Raw genomic sequence first — 22,180 nt, forward strand, 5'->3', positions numbered from 1 at the left:
GGCTGTGTGCACCACCTTCCGCTCGTCAATGGCCTTGGTGACTGTTTCAAAGAAATCGACCAGGTTTAAGAGGCAGGATCTGCCCTTAACAAAGCCGAACTGGGTAGGATCCAGTGTCTGTAGGTCCCCAATATCTTTATTTATGAGGTCCATGATGATCCTTTCCATAGCTTTGCAGACCAAGCTAGTCAAGCTTATGGGGCGATAGTTTCCAGGATCCGTTGAGGCACCACCTTTGTGGAGAGGGACCACTGTTGCTGTACACCACTCTTTGGGTACATATCCTGTAGTAAGGCTGAGATTGAACAGTAGTTTTATGTTTGGGTTTAGTTCTTCTTGGAGTTCATGTGGGACGCAGCCCGGGACACCGTCTGGTCCCATTGATGCTGTGTTTTTTTGCATTGGAGAGGGCGGCTCTTACCTGAGCATCTGAGATGTCAGGGGGGCAGCACTCTGCTGGGATAGATATTTGCCCTTTTGGTGGGGAAAAGGGGGAGAAGTTTGCACTGAACCTGTCAGCTAGGATGTAGCATATGTTTTGGGGAATGGGGAGTCCAACTATCACTGACTTCAGCCTCCAGTTGCATTAAGTGTCTTAAGTGTCTTTTCTCCTTCTCTGGTGTCATTGATACTGTGGCATACTCTAATGAAACCCTTCACAAGGCGAGTGTCCCCCTTGCAGTGAAGTATGCTTTAAGGTTACCTGGTTATATGGGTCTATATTAGTTTATCATAATGCAATTGCAGCGAACAGTGGATCATCCACCCTCATTCAGCAAAAATCATTTCGGCGATTCGCTGAATTTACCGAGGACAAGAAAATACTTGCCCTACAGCACAACTTTGCCCTTTTCTCCACTATAGTGTGATCTCAGAGTTGGTATATATAATTATGGGGGTGTGTGGGGACAAAGTCCCCCACTTGAGTGGGTTTGATTTGCGTAGCTCTTGGTCCATTGTGCTGTAGGGCAAGTACTTACTTGCCCTTAGCAAATTCAGCGAATCGCTGAAATGATTTTCGCTAAATGAGGGTCGACGATCCGGTGTTCACTGCAATTGCATTGCGATGAACTAATACAGATTCAGTTATACAACCACTCGACAGCCACAGAGTGAAACAGGTATTCTGGGTCATCATAATATGATGGTTGTGTTATTTTTCTATTAGCCTCCCCATATCCAAGATGGGTACATGTCAAAAGCTTGACAACTGTAAATGTAGAGTGGCATAATGCTGAAACGCAAAAATCAGCATCGGAAATGTTGACCTATAGCAGTGTGTGACTGCAGTACAGCCAGGGATCAGGGAATTTGCCTTTTCCCCACTGAAGTGTGATCTTGGAGTTAGTATATAAAATTAGCAGGGGCTTGCAAAATCAGCTGTTTTTAGTAGCTATTCGTTTATTCCTTTTTGATTTCAATTTAAATGTTAGTAATTACAATGACTGGGTGCCAGCAAAGAAGAAATATGGAGAAAGTAAAATAAAATTAACCAGCAAAGGAGGAAAAGAAAAAGATGCGACTCACAAGAATCTGGCAGCAGTTCAAGTTTCAGTTTTAGTACACGAAAATGCTTCCAGTAATCTAGAGGAAAAAATAAAGCAAATGTACTTATGTGTTTAAAATAAGTGAGACACTGGAAGAATGCATAAAGACAAATGATAAAAGGCTGGATAGAATAGAAAAAGTTTTAAGTAGCTATTGAGAAGAGCTGATAAAACTGCAGAAATTAAGAAAAGACAGTCTGACAATGAGGTTTCTCAGGAAGAGCCATTTTCAAAAATTGAGTTAGGAGATAGACCACAGAGTAAATCTTAGATATTTTTTAATTACACCACAAATACTACAAGAAACAGTCTACTCTTGAGTACAAACAAACAACTGGACTGTTGTTCCACAGCGGGATTTGTCAACTGCGAGGTCACATCATATATGTGCTCTAACTCTAGTCATAAGACAGCTGAGATCCACATTAGTAACGATACAATCCAGAATGGAAAGTGTTGCTCCTGACAAACTATGGCATAAGGTAAAACTATTAAAAACAGAGGACAGCAGATTGTGGAAAAGGATTATTCTCAGTACACCATGTGGAAAAGTAGCAAGTTTACCTCAGCAATCAAGGGATGTCAAGAGGGAAGTGTGAGATTCATGTTGTAATCCATCTGACTCCAAAATATTTTTCCTGGAAATTTTTGCAAGCACGATTGGCTAAAGAGAAAATAAAAACTGCCAACAAAGTTAGCAAGCAAGTTGAATTGGACCCTACTTCTAATTCTTCTGACACTAACAAAGCCAGTGAATCATTTTCCACTGTTCCAAAACTAAATACTTGAGCAACAGAGAAGAAAAGAAAAAAGAAAAGTACAGGGTTTGATTAGAAGATTCAGGAGTACTTTGGATTTGAATCAGATTGCTTTTGGAGGATTGAGATGATCAGGAAAAAAAAAACAATGACAATATGAAATTAGTGAATGAATGGGAGAAATGTAAAGCAACAATCTCACTAGATACAAGATCAAGCAAGTGAAATATGGTTCTGCAAGATGAAGTGGCCGAAAAAGACTGAAAGTTTGTTGACTTTGTTAAATAGGTGGGTGAACTGTAAGGCATAAACCTAACTTCATATTGTTAATGCTTAGAAGTACAGTCAATTGCCTGAAAAGGTAAATGCAACTAAAACAGATTTTGTTCTAATTAATATCCATATAAACATTTCGTAATGTAAACTGCATTTTATAATGCAAGAAAAAGAAAGGGGGGGAGAGACAGTCAGTAGGAGGCAGTCAAGATTTCAAACAACCCCTTATATACCTTCTATCCAGAAAGTTGAAGATTATAGCAAGTATCAAGACCATGCAGGACAAGATGACGAAGCCACACTGCCTTTAAAAATAAGAGGCTGCATAAAGCATTGACCAATGTAATGTAGCATGAAAAAACATTTATGCAAAACCTTCAGCTGAAAGTCTAACAATGAGACTTTACACTTGACAAAAGCAGGGAAAGACTCAATTTAAACTTCAGCAAGAAATGACCCAGTCCTCCTCTTCTACTCAAGGCGAGTCAGTAAATTGGTTCAGATTACATTTTACATCATATATTTACTCATTATTTTTTACCTTCTTTTCTGGTCCTTCAACTTTCCTGACCATCCTACCCTCTGCCCATTTAACTCATTCATTCTTCACTGTTCCTAACATCAAAATATGCCAGGAGGGGAAGGCAAGAGCAGAGGACAGTGGCTAATTATCCTATGAGAGATTAGCTGTTTTCCTGTATTATTAAATACCTTTCTTGTAAAACTATCAGCCAGTATGCTTGGCACAATTTAGTTATTTCACACTGATCGCAAGTGCATACTTCCCCATAACAGCTGCTCTTGGCTGGAGTGCATGCATTACTTGGCCAGACTGATGCCTCTGAGTCTCTGTGCACCACAGTGCAGTCCTGGAGTTTCTTCCATGTAGCAATTCTGTGGCAACCCTTTAATAAACCCAGCTCTCTTTCTCAGCTACTTCCATCCCTCTTCATTCAGCACCTTTAGTGATTGGGCTGCTTGTCAAATGAAGGGCATATGGGGGTGAAGTCTGAGGTTCATCCCTCCACTGCATGGTACTGGCAAATATTTATAAAGCTCAACCAAAGGCATGAAAAGGCAGAGAAACAGTACATCCACTACCCATCCTAATATTAGCCAACTAATGTCAGTCCAAGAACCTGCTTACTTAATTTTATTCATCATACCATTAATGGTACTCTTCAAATCTCTGTGCACTCCATGGAGTCTGAAAAAATCATAAAGATTCAAGAGGTGCCCGGGAGGATGCAGATACAGCATCCAAACCTGTCATATTTTATGCTCAGTCATAAATATTAGCAGAGAACAATAAGCAAAAAGACTAAATTATAAATCTTAATTAGCTTAGTATACTCCAGGGATAACCATATCTCCCAACTTGGAATCAACAAAAATCTGGACAAGGCCCATGAAAAATAGGTACAAATCTGTACGCTGATCAAGTTAAATTTGCTTACATAATTACATAACCCCACCCACTCCAATGGAATTGTGGGATACCAACTTTCAAATGCAAACTGAAGAACAGAACTAAAATATAGCACCACAGTCCCCCTTGTAGCCATTCCAATGTCCCATTACCTGGCTGTTTCACCCAATTTACCATAAACACTAATGTGTGCATACTGCTTTACTTCTACAATGATTATTTGGATTTTATTTTTACATTTTATAGCCCAAAGTTCAAGGTGTCATTTTTCCAACCTTTTCATCCCCTAACGAGTTTGGATACTGACGGTTGGTGCTTATTTGCATGTGTACATTTGCAGATCTTTTGGAAGGTTCTTTAGATATCACGTGGGTCAAGAACATTGCCTGTTCTTACTGCTTTCCCTTTTCTCTAGTTATAGCTCATAGAATATTTCCCAAATGTGTAATTTCTCTAAGCAGCCTTGAAGAATCATAATTCTTCTTTTTACCAACAACTGTTATCAATCAGTGATTTTTCTTTTTTACCTTAACAAGCTGATGTATATTTTATTATTATATCTTGTTTATGACTGCTGTTGCTAATTATCGATTTTTTGGATCTTTTCTCCCAGGTAATCTGCTGAAAATGGGCTCCTCAGACCCCAGTCAGACTATCCCAGTAAAGAAATGTCAAATAAATAAATAAAAGCTGGATGATTAGATTGCATTGGCTAGAAAAATTAGAATTAGTAATTCTCCTTTCTAGATCCCTGAAAACAAAACATCAACATGAAAAATTTAGATTTCGAATCTCCAAAACAGATAAATTAATTTAGTTAAACAGTTCCAAAAAGAATTTCAGTGACTTTGGAGAAGATTCAAGCTATGGTATCTGTTTCGGTTTGTTGCCAAAAGCTTTCCCTGTCTACAGACTGTTTTTCAGAATCCTGTGTCAGGTATATGTCAGCATTATTTTACTTAATTTTTTTTTTTTAGAAATTTAACTGCTTATGCCCAATGAACACAAGTGTCTCAATTAAAGGATGACCCAGGAGCACTGTTTAAGTGAATTGCTCAGAAAAACACAGCAGGAAAATGTAACTATGTAACATGTATGTAACTTACTGACAATGTGGAGCTTTTCTCCCCAGGCCTCCGCTGAAAATGGACATGTATCCAGTCGGACTATCCCGATCAACAAATGTAAAATAAATAAAATAAATAAATAAAATGAAGGTACAAAGAATTAAACCCTGCAACAGGAAGCAGCTCATTAACAACTCAAAGCCTTAATCCTCTGCCCTGACTGTCAGAATGCTTGTTCAAGGTAGTGGGTTATATGTGGGAAAACTTTAAATTATATCTGAGAATTCAATGGAATTAGATCACAGAGTCATCAGAAATGACCATTCACTTAATTTCAACACTGATAAAGGTATCATCTTATTGCAAGACAAATGTACAGATTATTGAAGAAAAGCCACCATTTCTTTCTTAATACCCAAGCAATAATAACAATTATAATGGATATAAGCTGAGGAGGACACCTGGGAGGCTTGACTCTCCAGAAGCAGTGATTTAATGGTCAACTATTCTTGAACATCAATATGAATATCTGCAAAGTTGCACTCTGGTCTTCAGTCATACCTTTATAAATTGCTACAAGCTGGATGTACAGTAGCAACATAAAAGACATTGGCATAGTAGTACTCCCAAATCACAATGATGCATTGTATGTCATCACTGTGCTAACTCGATCTTTTACAGCAGCAGAACACGATCTCTCATTCATACCAAGTAGTAATATACAATCCTATACCTGTTCCCTATCATCTTCTAGCCCAGCACAATGCATTTGTTTATATCCCCCCCAGACTGAGAAATTAGCCGGTTCTTGATTGGTCAGCAGCAGATATTTAATTGGCTGCACCTCGGTATGTTATGGAATTTGAAAAAGTAGCTTGTGGAAGAATTTAGCGAATATGTCTCAGGTGTTTTTGCTATTTGAAGATACATAAACTAATGAATCTGTGGAGCGATAGGTGATTGCAAGTAGTTTGAGTTTTTTTCCTTTTTAATTATCAAGCATCAATACTTTTAGCAGTTTGCTTGAATAAATGCTTAGTGAATTGCAGGTCCATGTTGCAAAAGATTTATTTTAATGTGACAAGGTCTTAGAGTGAGTGTCACCTGTCAAGTGTGCATGTGTTACTGACAGAGTACTAGTAACCGTTATCACTTGCATTGTCTAGACTCAGAAACTTGTCCTATTTAGGGGGCATGTATGAGTCAGATTAAAACAATTTGCAGGAACATGTAGCACTTTAAAGTATAGCTCAAGTACGTCACAACCAATCGCTACCTATTACCCGAAAAAAACAAATTAGTGACAGATTCATCATCTCATCACCAGTAGCAACTGGTGTTACATTTGTATTTCTGGCTTTTACTTGCTTATCAAACTATATAAAACAGGTATATATATATATATATATATATATATATATATATATATATATATATATATATATATATATATATATATATATATATATATATATATATATAAATAATCAAGAGTCAAGCCATTTCACTTGCCCCATTGTGTGTGTTACATGTTAATTCAAATTATGTAACAGTAGTTAACATCACTGCATGTGTAGTATGTCTTTGCAATACTGGATAGACATGTAGAAATATCTTTCTTCATTCACAGCTTTTGACAGTGAGATGATTGCCTCCAACTGAAACATGAACCTAAGGTTGTATCCTCAGCTGTACATAACCTTTATAATATAACAGCATCATGAGGTAAAGATCAACTATCTAGGCCAATTGCCTTGATAGTGGTTGACTATTTTAATGGGATATCTGTATTCTGATTTAAAAACTGTAAACTACTTTTGCCAAACCATTCATATCAAAAGGCACTGAAACCCTTACACACACACACACAACCTTTAGATGTCAAGTCCATGCAGCTTGTAGCAGTTGTTTCTCCTTGCAGAAATAAAATCCTGTTCTCACAGGAGTTGTTCCTTTCTGTTCTCAGCAGCAGCAGATAGATCCATGCAGCAGTTCCTTTCCGTTCTCTGCAGATAGATCCATGGAAGCAATACACAGCACTCTGTTCTCCACAGAGATAGATTAATTCCATTCAAACAGCCGGAAATCAGAAATGCGTGTACGTGAGCCCTTGAGCTCACTTCCGAGAGGCTGATGGAGATGATGTCATCTCGCACATGATGATGTCAGCTCAAAAGCACGAAAAAGAAAATTTCAAAACAAAAAGCTGGAAAAAAATTGGAAATGAAGGGGTGCCACTCTGGAATCACGGCACCCCATCATTTGTACCCCAAAACTCGGTACAAAACGAATAATTCGGCATGGTTGGGAGGTATGAGGATGAAATTCATAAAGAGAAACACACACATGGATGCCATACATCCCAAGATGGGGGTGGGGAACAACTGCAGCAAATGAGACTCAATCAAAAGATATTTCCCACCTCTGCAAGGTGGAAATATTCATAATATGCTAATGGCACATAAGCTGCCACAACACAACTCTCAAAATGTGGGATATTAACACACCAAGACCAATTAGAGACTGCAGGTTCTTAAAGGAGATTCAGCCATTGCATAAGACACACATGGGTGAGATAATCAATACTTCAGTTTCGGTCATGCACTGTTGACCATCTATTCTAAAGCATATACTGTTATATTTAAAGTCAACGGAACACCTTAGTTCCAGGTGTTGCTTTTTTGACTCCCAGTTGAATGCTCATTTATGGTGATAGAAGTTATATCCACTAAAAGTAACAGTAGTGCAGCTGTTGCCCACCATCCCAAAAGAAAAGGGGATTTCTCTGTGACAACACTGCCATATCGCTATCATCTCCTGCCATTCTTTCAAAAAATGAAGCTTGTTTCTCACTTTCTGACTGGTGAGGCTATTTCTGTTATAGTGGGCAGGTTTGATATGTTGTATAGTTTCAACATTACTGTGCATTTTACAAAGGAAGGAATCAGCGCATTATTTGGCTTTCAGTAATATAAATAAACCATTTCAGAGATAAAGGACTCTTCAAAAGAAATAAGAAAACCATTTTCTGAATTATTTAGCCAAACTTACTTTACTTCTATTTTCTTCAATTTAGCTTGTGCCGTTTGCAGACTGTGATGCAGTTCATCTTTTGCTCTCTCTGTATTAAGACATCTTTGGTGTAGCTCATCCATTTTTCTGTGACTCCCCTCATTGCTTCTGCCTTCACGGTAAAGCTGAAAAAAGAAAACAAATGACAAGTTTGTGAAAGGACATCTGGCTTCAGATACCCGTTTTAGTTATATATGTACTGCATTCTGAAATCACACAACATGTTGCTAATTAGCAGTACTCTTCAATAATTAAAACAAGAGAGTAATAGCTTATCTCTGTATATCTTGGTTATCCTATCAACTATGCGAGAGTGGATGGTGATGTAAGATGAAGGTACTGACAAGATAACACACACTTCCTGTACTTTGGAAACAGCTATAGATTGCTGCAAAAAATGGTAAAAACAAATCAGAGACAATGCCTAGTCCAAGTTAATATAAAGCAAATACATGATAATAAGTAGGGACTGTGATGTCACAGGCCTATAAACTCACCCAATGCCATCAATTAGTATTGGACAGACATGGACTACGATCTATTTTGTCTCACTGCTGCTAGTTAATATGCAGTAGTATGAGCTTTAAAGTCATACCACCGAAACCAAATAATATGCACAAGGTGATTGACCTTATTAGCACAGAATGAATGTGCAGCACTGCCTTGGATAGGAACCAACACCTGCCACAAGTAAATAAGTTTTACAGAGCAAAGTTACAATCCCTGGCTAGCCAAGATTTCACCCACGTTGCCCTCAACTCAGAGCCCTTTAATGTTTCTGACAAACGGTAACTAAAACTTGTCTAAGCTAATTCAACACACACACACACACACACACACACACACACACACACACACACACACACACACACACACACACACACACACACACACACATTGTTTTCCAGGAAGGGTTAATGATACTTTCTATACCAGTACCATTTTCCTAGTCTCTGTGGTGACATGCTACTGCCAACAAGACCAAGAACACAATTATTCATTCTTAAAATAATACTCTTCCATAGGGGATACAACAGTTAACAAGTCACTATTACTATATACATATCCTACAGTCTAATAAATAAATCACCAAAAGTGAGTTTTTTTAAATAGAATAATAAAACTCTTTACTTGGAATAAAATAAAGCACTGCACTCTGTAAGATTATATATACAACAAATAAATACTCACAGAGGAATCAAAGGATTTAAGACAATTAGTAACATAATAGCTATTGACTATTTGATCCTGGTGCTACTTTGATGATGTGAGGTATTGCCAGTTATCCCAGGAGAAGTAGGGCAGTGGATGTGCAGCATATGCCAGAACAGCTAGCCAGAATTTTGTAAAGAATTACATGCCATTTGTATATCAAACTGATTTGTAAAGATGTTTATGTTGAAAATGTATTTGTAAAGTTGCTTGTTCATAGATTAGTACTAGGCTAACTGCCCTTGTGAGCCATTTTAAGCCTAGCCAATTATCCCTTGTGAGACTCAAACCCTGCACCTTGCGTTTGTAAGGCAAACACCTTAACCATTAGGCCACCCTCCCTTGTGTTAAAAATGTATCAACTGCGGTTCCTGAATGTATTGTAACCAAATTAAATGTATATATTTTAAGAGAGGATACTGGAAGAGAAGAGGTTAATCACAGTCCAGCTGTAGCTAATGTTGAAAAATAGTAAGAAATTAAATTACTTTATTTAGGCTATAAATATTGTATCTTACAGTTCTGATTGCAGCTGGAAGTAAAATGTCTGGGAAAATAAGCATTAGGAAGCCTTCTGTACTGTCTTTAGCAGTGAAGTTTGAAATTGTTTTATGACTTCCAGGAGCTGCAACAGATCTGAGCAAAGCTCTATGTATGTGTATTATTGACATATATATATGCTAAATCCCATTAGTTTCTATCAATGGGGGTTGCATGGGAACCAGAAGTCAGATGACCAGATGTATGTGACTTCCTTCTGTAATCCATCACTAAAATAATATTTAACACTAGGTGAGAATAAAGTCTCGGGGCATCCTGATTTTATAATCTGACAAGGAAGGACCCCTCACCTACTTCACTTTGCCTTGCTAAAGTATGTAACTAGGGAATAAAAATTATTTAGATCAGTCAGGAAAATATAGTGAGATTAGTTAAATATTGTTTTTCTTTAATTGTGTGAACCTGTCCACCTGTGCTATTTTTAATATTTCCTGTGATTGAAACTGGTGTATATTGTAAACAGATATTTAGTAGTTTCATGTTCTTGTATTTATTATTAAATATATTTAAACTTTCATTGTGGCTGGTTCTTTAGAGAATATTTTAACCTTTCAGAGTGGTTATATTTATTTGGTGGCACGGAGGCCACTCCTAAAAGCCTTGCTGTTTAGTCAACATTACCATTTGTATAAATATTAATTTCACTCAGTATAATTGGGTACCCTTGTAAGAGCCTTGCAGTAGTTGGCTTTGGAGTGTCGGGTGGCGATGTAACTACCTTATATTCTGGGCAGAAGGTGACATAGCTAGTAAATCTGTGCCAGCCTTTCCCAGGGGTGTGTGCATGTGTGTGTATGCAAATCAAATCTCAGAGTGTGTGTTAGCTGCAATGACAAGAAGCACTGATTTCACAGACAGAGTGCTGAGGGATTTGGCTTAGACACTTGGCTGAGGACTCAACCCTACAGTTGTACTAGTGGGGAGTCTTACTGGTGATCTGGGGAGAGAGAGAAACCAGCCCCCCGGAATGAGTGTGATCCTTGTGTGCTCTTAAGGGAAATTATGCTTGATGCAGATAGCTGCATCTGGAAACAGTGGGTGTATCCATTTTTGTTCCAAGTGAATGTCCCTCTCCATCGTCAGTGGTGAGGATTCAGGCTATTTGACTACTGGTCCAGAGTGGGGACGTCACACTTACCACTAGCTGAAAGTTTTCTAGAATCTATCTACCTCTGGCTTAAAAGCATTTAACAATTGAAAACTCAGAGGCAGTATGTTTCAGACATGAGCTCTCAGCCCAAAAAAGTAATTTGTGCTCACTTTAGAAAGTAAAATTAAAAAGGTCTCAAGCTCTATAATCGCTGTTCAGTTTAGTTACTGAATGCAAGCTTTCTGCTTCTACAGTCACTTAACTCTTGACAAAAAAAAATCTCTGTCAATGTGTACAGGGGGTAATTTCAGTTTCCAAGATCTTCTGCCTTTCTGATAATAAAAAAGGCAACTACAGCAGGAATTGTGGCAGAATAAGTGGCCCTGGAGGACATGTGAGACACTGAAGATAAGGCATCCTGTAACGTGGTCACAACAGAGGCCCTAGCCACAATCAACTCTGAGGATGGGAGGGGGGCACTGCGAAATTACCTCTTCATTGACAGAATCACCAGATCCAGAAAAACCAGACTTGTCCACTGAGAAGTCCTCCATCTCCTAACACATCATCCATGTCACTTGCTGTGTGTGTGTTTTTTTGGCAGAAGGACGCAGAAGGCCATACCTGCTTGAAACCAGGCATGTGCCCCTCTTTGTGAACTCCTAGAGAGACTATTGTCTCATATGGATTGTCCTGGAGGTGAAACTGGTATAATATGAACAATAGTCAAGGTTTTTTCAAGACAAAATAAGCACAGATTATGAAAATCCTTGTGGAAAATATGCTTTCCACAAGTTAAGTAATTATTTACTTTGCCAAAACTCTTGGCATTAGATTCAGAATCAAACCGTAGCTAATGCAATCTCTAGTTTAAAGAATGAAAAAAAAATGCCCTATGGGTTATTTATCTGGCTTCTAGAATCAGATCGACAGACAGACATACAGACTGACAATGCTCACACAGTGCAAGGAAAGAAAGATCTGAACATGGCATTGACCAAAGCAACCCTTAAAAAAATCATTGTCCTTGCTTAATGGTGGGAGGGTGTTTGCTGAGGAGGTGGGGGAAAATAGAGCTCAATGTGCTAGCCAGTTAGATTATCTGCCCTTTGGAATCAAAAACATGAGGATTGTAACAGTGAATACCTTGATAAATATCTGCAAGTTTTTACATCTTTTATTTACATTTGATACATTTTTGCATGCAGATGGATTTACTGGGAACAACCACAGATTTCACACCACTAAACACAGCTTAATACAGCTTTTCTGCATTTCCCATCTTCATGCATATTTAATTATAAAGACAAATAAAAGTTTTATAAAGTTTGTCACAATTTCCCTCTTTCTTCAATACAACTGAGTTTTCTTGACTTATCACCACACTACCCTATCCCCTAACTTGGCAGAACTGCATTTGCATTACTGACACCATGCTCATGCTGGGCATCACACTGTAATGCTAAACTCCATTTGAGAAGCCTACCATTTTGCCCATTGGTTGTGTGTATAACCACTTTACAGTACTATTTTTGTAACAACTGTGAACCTTCTACTACTTAGGTAAGGTTGAAGCTTGTGGAGAGATCAAACTATCCTCAAATGCTTCACCACCACCATCACCAGTGCAATGTGGTAACCATTTGAAATGCTGGGACCCACTAGAGCAAGTCTGAAAATCAGAGACTGAATGTCCGAAAGATCGGACTTACATATACTAAGTCCAAGATACAATTTTTTGGAATATTCCCTTTTCTTTGAGGTATGGTGATCTCAAGTTGGTATATACAAGTTTGGGGTGTATCTGCAAAAAAGAAGTTTAAGGAGAAAAGTGATTTTTGGGATTTACTTTTCTCCTGTGTTTTCTTTTTTTCCGGCTTGTCCACACTCAGCATTTTGATTCCTGATATTTCAATAGGGAGCCCTGTAATGAAAATGTTCCCCTTGGATGGAGTATGCTTCTATAATATTTTACTGGATATTCTTATTTGAAGAAACCTGGCTAAGTCCAACTCACAGTCTATGGGGTTTGACTCATCTACCAGTATGATGAATTCTTGGCTGCAATCAGGAAAAGCTTGTCCAAGGGGTCCACTAAAGACCACTTTCAGCTTCTGAAATGCGTACTTACAAACCTTTTCCATGCAACCTTACCTGAAGCCTGGATTATTCTTTTAGGCAACATCTGTAAGATTAGGTACGTTTTTATAGCAAGGGGCCAACCTTTTATGACACATCACTGTTCCTAGGAAAGTCTTGCCTTCAGTGTAGGCCAAGCCTGAATAGCTTCTACTCATTTAATGATTAAGGTAAGATACATGTGTTATTCCTATCTGATATTTGCTTGCCTTAATGGTTAATGCTGCTGTTTTTAGTCTGATCACCACCTTCTTAACCTGCTGAATATTTCCCCAACAGGCCTGCCTTCAGAAAGCAATGTTGACTAAATCAGTAAAAAATGGTCTCTAGCTCCTGCCATAATGTGACTTACCAGTTTCTTGAAAGTTACAGTGGCATTTTCTATTCCAAAGAGCATCTTGGTGAATTCATGCAACACAAATGAAAAGACAAAGTTGACTTTTCCCTTGTTGTGGATGACAAGGGTAACTGCCAGTAACCCTAAGTCATGTCAAATAGTAGTCAAATAATGAGCCACACATCTGGTCTAGGCATGGGATAAGCATCTGACTCTGTGTAACTATTTAATTTCCTATAGTCTATGCAAAACATGTTGCTCCTATCCTTTTTTTAATAGCAGTTTACTGCTAAGGTAAAGGAGCAGACGACTTCTGAACTACCCCCTCAGATATTATATCTCCTGCAGTTCCTCCAATGTGGTTTGCTTGACTTGCTCAGGCACATTTGTAAGGAGCTTGACTTGCCGCTGGGTCACTGTGTCCACACAGATATTCACCATTTGAGTACAGCCTGGTTTAGCATTTAACATGTCTCCAAACTCTAGAAGTACTGCTCAGATTTCCTGAACCTGGTTAAGGGATATTTGTGACAGCATTATAATATCCACTGATGTGTCAGACTGAGTCTCACTGAAAAGGTCTATTAGAAAAATTCCTCTCAAGACTCCTCCTATAAACACTGCCGATAATCAGCAACACAGTGTCGCTCTGTTATGGTGGGGCTTCACCCTGTTAACATGATAGTTTCTACAGTTCTACCACCAGTTTGGCAACTCCATCATGTACTTAAAATCACTTACCTTCCTCCCAGCAATGACTTCTTTCAAGATGCCTGCAGCTTACTTTGTAGAACAGGAATATGCATCACCACCTTCTTTAAAACTATACATTCACAAACTCTTGCTGTTTAGTGATACTAGGCCTTTTGCTGCTGTTGTGTTAACAGATCCTGTGCCAACCTATCTCCATAAGCTTAGTCCTGAAATTCAGCACATACTTCAAAACATACTCCTTGTCACAATTAGTCAAATGTCTCACAAAGTGTGGTGACTACAGAATAGCTCAAATGGCAAAAACTGTGCATTTTTTGGTTACCTTCCTGCATGCAAACAGAAGATGGAGCAGGTAATTGTCACACTCCCACATAAACTGGTCAGCAAATTCTCTTCTCTCAGCATGTTTTTATGGGAGAGTTAAACCTCTCCACCAAATAATTTCTTTGTGGATGATGGGGATGTTTTTTAACTGCTTTACTCCACAGAATTTAGACAAACAGCTCAGCAAGTCTGACATGACGTTAGCTGTTATGTCTGTCCATGTACTCATTTTTCTGGGAAAAACTATCCAGCTGAAAACTTCTGACAGAGCATTTAACACATTTTCTGCATCAACAGTGGAAAAAGCCACTACTTCAGAGTACCTAGTGACACAGTCTACCCCTACCAAGGTATACCGCTTACCTGTGGTGTTTAGGGTGTAAATAGGCCATGCAATGTCCACAGATATCCTCTAAAATGGTGACTCAATAACAAGCAATGGTATAAATCAGACTTAGCTTTGTATACTGCTTTGCTAAACATCAGACACTGCTTGCCTTCTCACTTATTTTGTAATGCCTAGTCAATAAAGCATTTTGCAAAAACTTTTTTTCCTGTATACATCATGTCCAGATGGCCTGAAAAAGGATTAGGGGCTATAGCCAGAAACGCCTGATGATAGGCCCCTGGTATTAATAACTGCAGCATCATTTCTTCCACTACCCTCCTTCAGCAGTCCATTCTCTATAGTAACCTCTTGTCCCACTCTACAAACTCCCCCTGCCCTTGAGGATCAGCAGCCTCATTAGCTACCTCTCCCAAATTGTCTAAGGTAGGATCTGAGAGGTGTGCTTGTCTCATCTCTTGTAATGATCTTCCCCAGTCCCCATTACAAGCTTATCATTTGTGTCTCAGATATAACCTGCTGCTTCTATTTTTCCTCCCTGCAAGAGCTATTTCCAGAGGAACTGCAGTACCTTTTGACAGCTGTTGTTCAGATTCAGTCTTGCTTCTGTTATTCAGGTCTTACACTAAAGTAGTTACATCATCAGACTTGGTTGGAGGTATGGACACTGGTCTCCCCTTGTTGCATTCCACATGTGCTCGTCTCCAAGGCTGGCTACATGTAATTGTGTGCATACAAGGCAATATATCAAAATAATTGCCTACCAAAGCCCTGACTATGGGACAGGTGACTAGTGCTCGAGTAGCGGCTTTGATGCCTTAAGAGTTGGCCAGAGAGGATGAGTAGTGAGTGGTCTCTACTTGCCTACTTATCCTGGGGCGGGAGGCGAAGGGTAGGTAGTTCTAGCTCACAAAAGTACAGTTTTGTACCTACCATAAATGTAGATGTTCGAGTGTTCACACTGCTGCAGTCATCACACTTGGGTTATCCTGCCGTCAGGCGGTCCCCGCAGTCGGCCAGAGTTCCAAAGTCTTGGTCCGGCGTCGGTTGCTGTCGCTTCTTCCCTGACGTCAGTGCACCAGGGGTATATAAGAGGCATCCGATGCCATTTTCTTCAGTTTTTCTTGCCCTAGATGTCAGGTGCCCCCAAGTAGGTAGGCAATACATATTGTTAATTAAACATGTAAAGGAAATAAAAGGAATACCTTTAGTTACAAGCAAATACACCACAAAGGTTGTTCAAGATAGAAAGGTATAGAAAAGTTCAGCTAGGTCAGAGGGGATGGAGGGTAACCTGGACTGCAGCAGTGTGAACACTCGAACATCTACATTTATGGTAGGTACAAAACTGTACTATTTACATCGTGTTACACTGCTGCAGTCATCAGACTTGGGTTGAATCCCAAAGCTAAGGATGGGCAGTGGAACTAAACAGGGTTTGGAGAAGCTAGTAGGCCCTGCAGAACTGCAGTGGCAAAGCCAGCTCTGGTTTTAGAGTATAGAGGTAGGTGATAGTGCTTGGTGAAGGTGTGCACTGAACTCCAAGTTGCAGCCTCCAAAATATCCTTGGTTGGTACCCATCTGAGAAAGGCTGTTGATGTAGCTGTAGCCCAGGTGGAATGGGGTCTAATGCTAGCAGGTACAGGTTTCCCATGATGTGTGTAGCAGAAACGGATACAATGTCCTATCCATTTTGAAATGGTCTGTTTTGAGATGGCTTTTCCTTGTGATCCTGCAGCATAGGATACAAAGAGCTGGTCAGATTTTCTGAAAGTCTTAGTTTTATCCAAGTAGTAACGTAATTGCCTGTGAATGTCCAAAGAATGCAGGAGCCTTTCTCCTTTGTTCTGGGGATTTGGGAAAAAGGTGGGCAAATAAATGGTTTGGTTTAGGGCCACACTGGATACCATCTTTGGCATAAAGGAAGGGTTAGTTCGTAGAGCGACTCTGTCTTGATGAAAAATGATGAAAGGCTCCACTGTCATTAGGGCCTGTAGCTCTGAGACTCTTCGTGCTGAAGTTATTACTAGCAGCAGGGCAGTTTTCCATGACAAAAACTGTAAATCAGCTGTAAAAGCTGGTTCAAAGGGCGGCAGTGTAAGCTTTTCCAGGACAAAGTTGAGATCCCAAGTTGGTGTTGGTGCTCTCCGGGGCGGTCTTATGTTCTTAGCCCCTCTGAGGTACTGTCTTGGCAGTGGATGTGAAAATATAGGAGGATCCGTGTTGGAGTGAGCTGAAATCGCGGAGGCGTGGATCTTAATAGATGAAAAAGAAAGTCCTTTGTGCAACATCGCAGTTAAATATTGTAGAATCTGAGTAATATTTGGAACAAGGGGATTTTGGCCTATAGCCTGATTCCAGGCGCAAAATCTTTTCCATTTGTTTGTCTGAATAGGTTTTCCTGGTGCTGGGCCTCCTGGCCTCCAGAATGACATCCATAACAGCTTTAGAGAGAAGTGTTGACTGGTTACTTAGGTAATTTGCCATGCAGCCAGATTTAAAGTCTTGAGCTGGCTGTGTAGAATCTGATTGTTTTGCTGAGTGAGCAGGTGAGGAATTTGAGGCAAAATCCATGGTGGGCCTTGAGCCATGTTCCTTAGTATTGGATACCAGTGTTGGTGTGGCCAGTCTGGAGCAATGAGCATTATTTGTGGCCTCTCTAATCTGGCATTCAGCAGCACCTTTGCTAGAAGAGGCAGTGGAGGAAAGGCATACACTGTTAATGTTTTCCAACTGAATGAGGGCATCCACTTTCCTAGCTAGTGGGTGGTATGTCCTTGTGCAAAATTTCCAAAGTTGACAGTTTTGGGGGCTGGCAAACAGATCTATGTCTGGGCACCCCCATTTTTGAGTTATCATTGCAAATACTTGTGGATCTAGTTGCCACTCGTGAGGATCCATGATGTTTCTGCTTAGATCGTCTGCCAATGTGTTTTTCTTTCCTGGCAGCAATTGTGCTTGTAGTTGAACTTGGTAGGTCAGTGCTGTGTTCCACAAGGTCATTGCTTGCCTGCATAGGGGGTAGGAGTGTGTGGCCCCTTGCTTATTTATGTACCACATTACCGTGGTGTTGTCTGTCTTTATTAGGAGTTGTCCTGGATGTAGGAGGTCCTTGAACGCTGTTAGGGCATTTTGTACAGCTAGCACTTTTTTTTTGATTGATATGTTGATGCCTTTGATCTGTAGACCATTTGCCCTGAATGCACTGTCCTGCCATGTGTGCTCCCCAGGCATAATCCGATGCATCTGTTGTTATAGTTTGCCTGGCTGTGGGTAAGATAAAAGGCTGACCCTTGTTGAGGTGACATGCCTGAGCCCACCATAGAAACTCCTGTTGAAGACAGGGAATGAGTGGTATCATTTCCAAGCTGTGGCTGTGTTGAGTTCATACGCTTTTCAGGTACCATTGTAATTTCCTCATATGCAGTTTTGCAAATGCTAGTAGTATGCAAGATGCCATGAATCCCAAGGCCTGCAGAATTTTTCTTGCAGGGAGTTAGGTCTTTGTTGCCATCATTTTGAAGTATTGAGTCAGTTGTTCTTGCTTGTCTGGCGTGAGATGAGCCATCTGGGCCATTGTATTTAAGCTGGCACCCAGGAATATTATGTCTTGTGAGGGCACTAGTTTTGATTTCTTTTCGTTTACTGTGTACCCTAGGCAACTTAACAGGTGTTTGACAAACGCCAGATGCTGTAAAAGAATGTCCTTGCTTTCTGCTTGAATAAGGCAGTCGTCCAGGTATGGATATAATTGAATTCCTCTTTGTCTGCAGTATGCAATTACTGGTGCCAGGCATTTTGTGAAAACCCTGGGCTCAGTAGATAAGCCAAAGGGCAGTGCAGAGAATTGATAATGAGTTGAACCTGCAATAAATCTGAGGTATCTTCTGCAATTTTGTCTGATAGGGACATGCAGGTATGTTTCCTTGAGATCCAACGTTACTAATCAAGCCTTCTTGCCCAGCATGGGAAGAAGTTGCTGTAGTGTTAGCATCTTGAATTTGGGTACTTGCAGATAAGTGTTTAGAATTGAGAGGTCCACAATGGGTCTCCAGGCTTTGTCCTTTCTGGGGACTAGAAAGAGTCTTGAGTAAAATCCTTGTCCTTGCTCCTGTGTAGGTACCTGTTGAATGGCTCTCATGTCCATGAGAGCTGTAATTTGTTTTTGAGCCTCTGCCCATTGATTTGGTGGCAGGTTTGGCATTCCTTTTATCCCTGGTAAAGTGTGAAAGTGGAATCTGTATCCTTGTGAGACAATATTTAGGACCCATTTGTCTTTTGTGATGATGTGTCAGTTGTCTGCAAAAAGTGCTAATTTTCCTCCCAAGGGAGCTGCCAAGAGAGAACTGCTAGTCAGTCTGAGGGTTAAGTCATTGTGTTTGTCTTCTGATAGCTTGGGACCTTGTCTTCTCCTCCTTTCTGGGTTGCGGTACTCCATTGTCGAGGCCTGTAAGGGCCTTGTGACTGACCTCTGCCCCTTGGGCGTCTGTATTTGCCCCTCTGTGGTCTGTCAGAAGCTGGAAAGGACCAGTTTTTTGTTGGCCAATTTCTGCTGAAACGAGGGAGTTGAACCTGTAAAAAATCCTTGACCGTCTGCACAGATTTTGCCTTATCCTCCATTTTCTTTAAAACCTCTTCTGCTTTTACACCAAATAAAACATCCTGCTGTAGAGGTGCATCCAATAACTTTGCTTTAACATGAACAGGTAGGGTTTGTTCTTTTAACCAAGCATGCCTACGTATGACAGACCCAGTCACTGCTGCTCTACAGGAAGCCTCCAATGAATCAAATCCACATTGCAAAGTATGTTTTCCCACTTATTCACCTGCATGCAACAAATCTTGCATTTCCTTGAAATCAGGCTGCTCTGAATGTGTGATCATTTTTTGTTTTAATTGAGACATCAGGTATTGCTGATATTTCAGCATGTGAAACTGGCAATTTAAGGCCCTCATGGCTAGAGTAGCTGAGGTATATTCTTCCTTTCCCCATCTGTCTAGTGCTCTGGAATCCCTTTCAGAGGGTACAGGATTTTTAGCAATAGAGGCCTTAACCCCTTTGGAACCCTGGGAAATGGTTTCTGGGTCAGCAAAGTACACTTTTGTACCTACCATAAATGTAGATGTTCGAGTGTATACCCTGCTGCAGTCATCACACTTGGGTTATCCTGTCGTCAGGCGGTCCCGTAGTCGGCCTGAATTCCAAAGTCTTGGTCGGCGTTGGTTGCTGTCGCTTCTTCCCTGATGTCAATGCGCCAGGGGTATATAAGAGACATCAGACGCCATTTTCTTCAGTTTTTCTTGCCCCAGATGTCAGGTGCCCACCCAAAAGATGGTCAGTAGATAGTACCAATAATAAAAGCTTAGCACAAACAAAACATCCCTCCAGCTATAAGCAAATACACCACAAAGGTTGTATCAGATTTTAAGGTATTGAAAGGTTTTAGTTAGGTCAGAGGGGATGGAGGGAGGGTAACCTGGACTGTAGCAGGGTACACACTCGAACATCTACATTTATGGTAGGTACAAAACTGTACTATGTTCATCGTGTTACCCTGCTGCAGTCATCACACTTGGGTAGAATCCCAAAGCTAAGGATGAGAGGTGGAGTCAAACAGGGTTAGAGGAGGCTAGAAGGCCCTGCAAAACTGCAGTGGCGAAGCCAGCTCTAGTCTTAGAGTAAAGTGGTAAGTGATAGTGTTTGGTGAAGGTGTGTACTGAACTCCAAGTTGCAGCTTCCAGAATATCCTTGGTTGGCACCCCTCTGAGGAAGGCTGTAGATGTAGCTGCTGCCCTGGTGGAGTGGGGTCTTATGCTAGCAGGAACTGGTTTTCCATGATGGGTGTATCAAAAACGTATGCAATGTCCTATCCATTTGGAAATGGTCTGTTTTGTGATAGCCATTCCTTGTGATGCTGTAGCATAGGATACAAAAAGTTGGTCAGATTTTCTGAAAGCCTTAGTTTCATCCAAGTAGTAACGTAGTTGCCTGTGAATGTCCAAGGAATGCAGGAGTCTTTCTCCTTTGTTCTGTGGATTTGGAAAGAAGGTGGGTAAGTGGATGGTTTGATTTAGAGCCACACTGGATACCACCTTTGGCATAAAGGAGGGGTTAGTTCGTAGAGAAACTCTGTCTTGATGAAAAATGAGGAAAGGCTCTACTGCCATTAGTGCCTGTAGCTCTGAGACTCTTCTGGCTGAAGTAATTGCTAGCAGCAGGGCAGTCTTCCATGATATAAACTTTAAGTCAGCTGAGAAAGCTGGCTCAAAAGGTGGCAGCGTTAAGTTTTTCCAGAACAAAATTTAGGTCCCAAGTTGGTGTTGGCGCTCTCCTGGGAGGCCTAATGTTTTTTGCCCCTCTGAGATACTGCCTTAGAAGTGGATGTGAAAATAATGGAGGATCCGTGTTGTAGCGAGCTGAAATAGCCGAGGCGTGGATTTTAATAGACGAAAAAGAAAGTCCTTTGTGTAACATCTCAGTTAAATATTGTTGAATCTGAAGCATGTCCGGCTGAAGGGTATTTTGGCCTTTAGCTTGGTTCTAGGCGCAAAATCTTTTCCATTTGTCTGAGTAGGCTTTCCTGGTGCTGGGCCTCCTGGCCTCCAGAATGACATCCATAACAGCTTGTGAAAGAGGGGCTGGCTGGTTGCTTAGGTGATTTGCCATGCAGCCAAATTTAAGGTTTTGAGCTGGCTGTGTAGAATCTGACTGCCTTGCTGTGTGAGAAGATGAGGAATTTGTGGTAAAATCCATGGTGGGCCCTGGGCCATGTTCCTTAGTAGTGGGTACCAGTGCTGGCTTGGCCAGTCCGGGGCAATGAGTATCATTCGAGGTCTCTCCATCCTGACTTTCAGCAGCACCTTTGTGAGAAGGGGCAATGGAGGAAAGGCATATACTGTCAGCATTTTCCAACTGAATGAGACTGCGTCCACTTTCCAAGCTTGATGGTGAAATGTCCTTGTGCAAAATTTTGATAGCTGATAGTTTTGGGGGTTGGCAAACAGGTCTATGTCTGGGTGCCCCCATTTTTGAGTTATCATTGCAAATACTTGTAGATCCAGTTTCCACTCATGGGGATCCATGATGTTTCTGCTTAGGTCGTCTGCCAATGTGTTCTTTTTTCCTGGCAGGAATTGAGCTTGTAATTTGGTAAGCCAGTGCTGTGTTCCACAAGGTCATTGCTTGCCTGCATAGAGGGTAGGAGTGTGTACTCCCTTGTTTGTTTATGTACCACATTACTGTGGTGTTGTCTGTCCTTATTATAAGCTGTCCTGGATGTAAGAAGTCCTTGAAGGCTGTCAGAGCAT

General features: G+C 40.5%; 1 protein-coding gene across 1 annotated transcript in view; it reads right to left on the reverse strand.

Moving 5' to 3' along the window:
- SCLT1 (sodium channel and clathrin linker 1) overlaps positions 1–22,180 on the reverse strand; it is a 780,532-nt gene that overhangs the window by 400,876 nt on the left and 357,476 nt on the right. Inside the window, exon 10 of the mRNA XM_044065718.1 lies at positions 8,129–8,274. Within this exon, the coding sequence (XP_043921653.1) occupies positions 8,129–8,274 (146 nt within the window). The remainder of the gene's footprint in view (positions 1–8,128; positions 8,275–22,180) is intronic.

The sequence above is a fragment of the Protopterus annectens genome, chromosome 3.part0, assembly GCF_019279795.1.
Source record: "Protopterus annectens isolate FY-2018-M chromosome 3.part0, PAN1.0, whole genome shotgun sequence".
NCBI classification, from domain to species: Eukaryota; Metazoa; Chordata; order Ceratodontiformes; family Protopteridae; genus Protopterus; species Protopterus annectens.